This window comes from Saccostrea cucullata, unplaced genomic scaffold (assembly GCF_032062105.1).
Source record: "Saccostrea cucullata isolate Sc308-1 unplaced genomic scaffold, CSIRO_AGI_Scuc_v1 ctg854, whole genome shotgun sequence".
In the NCBI taxonomy this organism is placed as follows: domain Eukaryota; kingdom Metazoa; phylum Mollusca; class Bivalvia; order Ostreida; family Ostreidae; genus Saccostrea; species Saccostrea cuccullata.
Genome location: NW_026934639.1, coordinates 118,603 through 126,227, shown reverse-complemented (window position 1 = coordinate 126,227; position 7,625 = coordinate 118,603). Strand labels below are relative to the sequence as shown.

The 7,625-nt window shown below is 32.3% G+C and overlaps 2 protein-coding genes across 2 annotated transcripts in view; one reads left to right on the top strand and one right to left on the bottom strand.

The window, feature by feature from the left end:
- The first annotated feature begins 2,842 nt into the window (after positions 1 to 2,842).
- LOC134241092 (FMRF-amide neuropeptides-like) lies at positions 2,843 to 7,382 on the top strand. Its single transcript, XM_062723179.1, has 2 exons — positions 2,843 to 3,018; positions 4,995 to 7,382. The coding sequence occupies exon 2, from the start codon at positions 5,010 to 5,012 to the stop codon at positions 6,408 to 6,410; it is 1,401 nt and encodes a 466-aa protein (XP_062579163.1). The 5' UTR covers positions 2,843 to 3,018; positions 4,995 to 5,009; the 3' UTR covers positions 6,411 to 7,382.
- Positions 4,040 to 7,625, bottom strand: part of LOC134241091 (meiosis 1 arrest protein-like) — a 39,584-nt gene continuing 35,998 nt past the window's right edge. Inside the window, exon 13 of the mRNA XM_062723177.1 lies at positions 4,040 to 4,629. The gene's annotated coding sequence lies outside the window, so the exon portion shown is untranslated. The remainder of the gene's footprint in view (positions 4,630 to 7,625) is intronic.

Here is a 7,625-nt window from a genome sequence, read left to right as displayed (position 1 = left end):
CTTTTTTATCCTTCTTTAAATGATTATTTAAACAGATATAAATATAAACAATAAAATGTCTTTCTTTGTTTGTTATTACTGGAATTAACGGTCGCAGCTATTGTAGAAAAAATTTACATAACCTGCTTACGCGGGTTATGTATTTTTTCTGCAACAGCTGCTTTCGTTAATTCCAGTAATAACAAACAAAGAAAGCATTTTATTGTTTTAAGTTACACTCCATGATTTTCCCCTAAAAATATCTGACATATTTTAGAAATAAAAATTAACATACAAGAATACACCAAACGATACAAATTATAATAATACTAAATAATAGACAAGGGCATTTCACCTAATTTTCTTCGTCAAGAAGGAAAGAATCGACGCATGGTTCATAAAGAACTTCTCTGAAAACTGTTGACAAATTAAAATATAAAATCTTTTTGCATGTATGGTAGGTTCATTTATCTTCCTCTTGCGTGTCAACCTTTCCGGTATTGTCAGTAAATTAGCAACCGTTACAAATCATATTTGATTTTGTTGTCAGTCCTTTGAAGAAAGCGCTTGCATATATATATATATATATAGCATTTTAGGTCTTGGAAATCAAATTATCGATTTTAACGTAATTTCAATCATGCTGTGCTATCAACATATAAACTTATCATTAGAGTAAGAATTTAAAAGTAATTTTACAATGATTTTTGTTCTCAAACTGAGAGTTCACGAGTTCCGAAACCCGTAGGACTTTCCATTCGACATATTTTGTATTTTCACTGGAAGGCATATATGTGTGTGTGATTAAAGCCAATTTTATGGCATAATGACATGGCTAGCCAACCCATTGTATCAAATTCATGTTCATTTCCGCAGTTTGCGTCTGAGATTTGTCGGTGGAATTTTCTATGATAAGGTGTTAATCGCTAGGCAGATACGAAGAATTACTGCTAGATCTCATGCTAAGAAACATCTTTATTTCTCAGAGAGATGACCTATTCCATGACCATACGAAATCACATTCTCTTACGTCTCTGTTTCGATGACAATCGTCTAATTCACTGCGTTAATTTTTTAAGATACCATAAGTTATCCGTTCTAAACGTATCACATTTCCTTTAATCTTGAAAAAAATGTTTAGAAGCATTAATTTGTCCTCTTTGAGAACAACGATACCATTCCTAATCGTTTGATGCTGTTTTGAGCTGTCAAAACCCTTTCATGATAAAATTTCCTATGTGAAAATACACGAAAATTCATTTTCAACAGCAATCCTACATATCAATGTTCCAAAGGGATTTTCTCAAAGTGTTTTATTTTTAAAGCAATATATACATACATTCGAAAACTCTTTTCCCTCAATTTCTTGGTTTTGAATAAATAAAATAACATTCATTTATTCTGTATCGGTGGTATCTCACTGTACAATAAAAAAAAAACTGACCATGTAATAAATGCAAAACTTTTAATAGTTTTTCTTTACAAAACATCCCAGTATGCAAGGCCCAGCATATATGTTTGGTCATCCAATCGCATCATTTTTTTTTTTGGTTTGTTGTTAAACGTCTGTCTCGAGAATTGTTCACTCATATGGAAACGCCACCACTTGCAAAACTTGACCTTTCGCAATAATAAACTCAAGTTAATTTTTTTTTCAGATTTCTTTTTTGCTTTTGAACCGTATTTAGGAAAATATGGTGGTTGTGACTATCTGATTTCCTAATGTTTGCCCGCGTGGCGCAGTGGTTAGACGCGGCGCAGTGGTTAGAGCATCTGCTCTAGATTCACAAAGTAAGGAGTTGATACTAACGTCGCGGGTTCAAATCCCACTGTTGGACGTGGAGACCGGTCCTTCGGATGAAACCGTATAAACCGAGGTCCCGTAACGCAGTAGATGCTGGCTTGAAAAAAATGTTCCTCCCTGCTCAATGGTCCTGAGTGCCGAGAATAGGACAAAATTTACAGATCTCCACCGGCAATTAGTGGCGTCTCCGTATGAATAAAAAATTCTCGAAAGGAATGTTAAACAATATACATACAAACAAACAAACTTCTAAATAATTGTGCCGATATAAAGTAAACAACAGTAAACATTTCTATTTTATGCCCGTGCCCTCAAACTGAAAACGCTTCCAACGGGCCTGTATGTCACAACTGATACAATTTTTTAGAAAATCAAAACCTATTACATGTATCTATAAATATATCTATGCATTTTGATTTCTGCCTCAAACTTTGTGTCAGATATATGCAATTATTTTTAAATTATGAAAATAAACACAAAGAGACATTTTGTCTTGCCGCATGGCAAGAATAAAATGACGTCTTTATGACAATTTTCTTTGGAAGTCCTTTTTCATTTTATCCAGAAATCTTCAATTCAAATAGGTTGCTCTTAAGCAAGTTGGAAGCATAATTAAAAAAAAAAACGTTTAAAAGATCTTCGGATAAACTGAAAATTAACGTCATATAACGATGTCGGTAACATTCTTGCTTCTTAATATTTTCAGGTCAGTACTTAATATAACTAAATAAATTTATAAAGTTCAAAATCAAAATATATAGGATAACTAGATATTATTTTTTTTATATATATAATATTCGATTATTAAAGATTGAAAGCAGGACTTAGTGTATTACTTTTTGATCAACTATGTACTAAGTGAATACAGTTTACAAACATGAAGTCATCTTCAGTTGGAGAGAGTTTGGTAAGTACCATAAACACCCCTTCCTTAATTAATAACAAATTAAACCCCAAGAAGCCTAGTGTCTATGTGAGCAACACCTTTAATTGAATAGATCGATGTCATCAATGCTCTGTAGCGTTTTGCTTGTGGTTCAGTTGCTGGACCAAATCCGATCACGGCGCATTAATTCGAGGCTGATACCTGCCGACGTCAAAGGGCCGTGATCAACACGATTTATCACCGGAACATATATCCTTAAATTTTCATTTGAATCCGAGAAACGGGGAAGGCACGATAGACCAACAAAAAGAGACTACATCTTAGGACAAATTTAAAGACTTTAAAATATGTAAGTATATTTAAATCTCCTGATGTTATTTACAGTTTTTCTTGAAATACATTGTAATTTTCTTTCAATCAAGCATACAAGTTCTCGAGAAATTCAAAGACAAATAGGTATTGATATTATTTTTTAAGTATATATATATATATATATATATATATATATTGTCTTTGAATAAAATTTAACTAAAACAAAATTTATACACCAGAGATGATATTTTTTGTCTCTCATAATTCAAATAAATTCTCTATAATGATTCAAATAAAGTTTTTATTTGGTTGATTCTCTTTGATTTTTATTAAATACGTAGGAAAATCTAATGGATGTCAAAGGATTGCAATTACAATTGCTGTATCAACGCTGAAACAAATGATATATTGTTAAATCAAATAGAGAATTCGTTTGACGATTATCCATTTTAGAATCAACCATGAAATAGTTCAAGCTGGCTTTAATATTGGTAATAAAGGTTTCCAAAAAAAAATGTTTGTGTAAGATCTTTGTAGTGTAACACCGAGGACATGCATGCATTTTTTGTGCATTTAACAGTATGTAATTGTTGACATACTTAAAAACCAATCTTTACCTTGGAGTGCCAGTTTTAAACATTTTGTCTAAGTTTTAATTGGACTTAAAGCAATGTTATTGCAAGAACTTTGCCTTTGAAGTATGATTTTAAAAAGCAATTGCCACTTTTTGATAGATAAATTATAAGAAACAAAGGTGCTTGTTTTGCAGATATTTATTGAATAATATGCAACTTGACATTGTTTAAGCACAAAGAAAGATTTAAAAAAAAAAAAAAATGAAAAACAGTTTATGAGAAATAAAATGCAAAGCAAGTTTCAAAGGAATTGATCAGTTACAAATTGTAATGATTTTATGCAGTTGGTAAATTCAATACATTTGCTTCATATTCCAAAAGAAGTATTTCGTATCATGTACACGCATTGTATTTTTTTAAAGAGATGTTTTCTTTCAATAATTTCAACAAGTATTTAACAGAAATTAGTTTTTTTTTTGTCAGTATCGCGCAATGACGAAAGGGTCTTTTTTGAGGGGGGTGTTATTTATAGTTATTAACCCTAAATTACCAGAATTAAAATAGGCAAATTATATCCCTAGAAAAACGGTATTTTTAGAATTCCTTCGTTGTCATTGATACAGCGTAATATGTAAAACCATCAATGGTATAGTTTTTGTATTTTAATACCTCTGCGTTCTATAGCCTCACTGAACAGAGATATCATCACCACAGATTAATGTTCTATTGATCCACTTAATACCTGAATTTTTCACCTTATAAACAATTAAAATAACCCGGATGAATTTGTGGAATCCAACCCTTTAATCTACCCAAGAGAGTGTTCCGATATCATTCTAGCCTGGTGAAAGTAAGATCTTTTTCCATACTTCGTGTTACTATTCCCACTCTCGTCTACAATTATTGGAAGATCGGGTATTAGACAAACGCTTCCGGGGCGACATGTTATACCGGAAAGGTAGCACATAATAACACACGGCTTCTACGCCCGATTACCGTCTGAACAGCACCAATCCATAAACAATACTCCGTAATGTGTGGATGCTTCGGAATCTCCGCAGTCGTCCCTCAATCTGAAATGATACCGAACATAAAACATTACACATTCAGTCATCCTTCAAATGATATATATCTGGATATTCTATCACTAGTGAATCTGTACAATTTTTTATCAAATATCTGGTTACTTTGGCCTCATCTGATAGAATACAATAGTGTCTCTTAAAACTCAGATTTCTGTATTTCTTTTTGGCAGTCTGTCTATCGTCCAATTACACACGTTGAAAATATTCTCGAGTTGACACTAGTAGTTAAGAAACCAAAAAAATATTATAAAAATAAATTTATTTAAATGTCATAAAATAATTAATTTCTCTTAATAATGTCCTTGAGAATACTTAATGGGCGAACCTACTCTTTCAATTCTGTTTTATTTCAGTTTCAGGATATAAACATGCTACGGCCAGGTCAAATAATTATTATAGGATTATTTTATCTTCACAACATAAAGGCCGACATTGACCAAAAGACCATTCTTCATCCAGTCAAAACTGTTGAAAGTGCCACAAAAATTCAAGGAGAAAACCCAACATATTCAATAAAGGCCTCAGATAAAAGAAGCAGTGGTTTTTTCCGTATAGGTAAGAGTACCTCAACAGAGGAAAAGAGTGATGAAAAACCGAAGGAAGACTATAAATTGGAAGACGATAATGAAGTAGAAGTTGGTGAATACGTTCCTATAGATATTAGCTTAATCCCCTTTGCAAAGAGTGAGTCAGGGGCACGATTTTATGTTCCCGTTGAAATAGAATCACCGAAAGATGACAACAATCCAACTGAGGAGGAAAAAAGAGCTTCGGGGTTCTTTAGAATCGGAAAAAGTAATGGGAATTTCGGAGAAAAAAGAAATTTCTTTAGAATAGGAAAATCTTTAGATCAGGACACAAAGCACAAAAAAGCAAGCGGGTTTTTTCGAATTGGAAGGTTATCTCAGAACCAGAATACAAAAGACAAAAAAGCAAGCGGATTTTTTCGTATTGGTAGGACACCTGATGAGGTCATGGATAAACGAGCCAGAGGCTTTTTTCGAATAGGAAAAAGCTCAAACGATATTGATGAAAAACGAGCTTCTGGATTTTTTAGAATTGGTAGAAGTAAAGTAAATGACAAAAGAGCACAGGGATTTTTCAGAATTGGTAAAAGCAAAGGATTTTTTCGAATTGGTAAAGCTGTTCCTACGGACGGCGAAAAGAAAGCAAGTGGATTTTTCCGGATCGGGAAAGATCATCCAACAGGTATGAACAAGAAAGCGAGTGGGTTTTTCCGCATTGGAAAAAGTGTTCAGGGACAAGCAAACGACAAGAGAGCAAGTGGATTTTTTCGAATTGGAAAAAGTTGTTCCGAGGATTCAAAAAGAGCAGGCAGATTTTTTCGTATAGGAAAGAGTCATCCCGATAAAAACGAGGAGGAAAGCTCAGAAAGCCAGATCTCTTCAATGTCTTCAACCCAAAACCCTGATCAACAGAACAAAGAAAAGAGAGCGGGGCGATTCTTTAGAATTGGGAAACGAGCCCACGGTAGAATTACAAAGAGAAGTTCCGGTGACGATGTTTCAGCATACGAACAAATGTTTCCACAAGAAAACAAGCGAGGATACATTAGGATAGGCAAGGTGCCTGCCTCAGCCTTCATGAGAATCGGTCGTCAACATTTTCTACAGTCTCTGGTTAGTGATCCATTTTATAGAAATGGAAGGATTCAACAGAGCTCCTTTATGAGGATCGGGAAAAGGAGCGTGAGGAACGATGACTTGGAAAGAGAACAGCTGTCAGCAAATAGTGACGACATTCTGTGAAGTATTTTATAACAACGAAAAAAGATTTATGAAAAAAGAAAAAAATGCAGAATTTTTAAAGTAAAAAGGGAACAAGATCATTTTAATCTATTAGCATTTTGGCTAAGATCTTGAGAATTATAAGCATTTCTTCAAGTTACAATAAAGAAAGAATGTTTAGGTTAATGTGAACAAAATTGATTACTTTTTTAATTTGAGTCAACAATTCACTATATAGGATAAATAAGTTAATGATGTATTTTAACAAATTCGACAAAACGTTTAATTTTGGTTATTTTTGTCAAACAATTTTCAAAATTTGTGATGCCAGTTGATTGCTTGATCTGCTTTGTAGACATGCAAGAAGTCAAACATATAATGGATTTAAAATAGGCTTAATTTCTGCATAAAAATGAGACCTTTTCTTGTCATTATTTCTATATTTGTAGAATACAGTGAAACTTATCTAATCAGGATGTTTCGTATTCCGAAATCTTGTGTAATAAGATCTAAAATTGAACCCCCTTTCAGTAAATTTCATTAATTAACATGTTTTTGTTTTTTATCTGGAATATTTTCTTATCCAGTTTTTTTTTTTCTTTTTTGTTTTTTTTTTTTGGTAACCATTGAAATCCGGATTTGACAAGCTTTACTGTATTTCTATTTTATGGAAAAAGTCATTATTAAGAAAAACCAGCATCTCTTTGTAGTCATATTTTTCTTTATATTAAAAGTTAATTTAACATTATTATTTATAAATTACACATTGTGATGATACAGTCAATAAATCTCGGCATGTTGCAATAATGATGATAAGTGATAACCTAGTGAAATTCTTTCTGCATCATTGCTGATGCAATCAATAATGTGTGATAGAATTTTATTTTACCAATGTTTGTACAGACGGTTATATTTTGATAAAAATTGCTTTTTGAAATTGTTAATTATAAAGTAAATGCTCTCAAATAAAAGCATATATGCATTTTTTGAGAACCTGGTTCTTTGCTTTTTATTATGGTTTTTTTGAATTGATTATTGTATTGTGTTGTAGGTATTGGAATCGCTGTGAACGTTTTCAACAAAAATACTTATTCGATTCACAATAAAGCTAATTGAACTCTGAATGTTGTAAAGTTGGAGTAACAACTCTTTGATCTTTCGTTAATTTGGAACAACTTTTTGAAAATATTAAAAAGAATTCAATAGCCAGGTTAAATATCGACCACCTATTTTAAT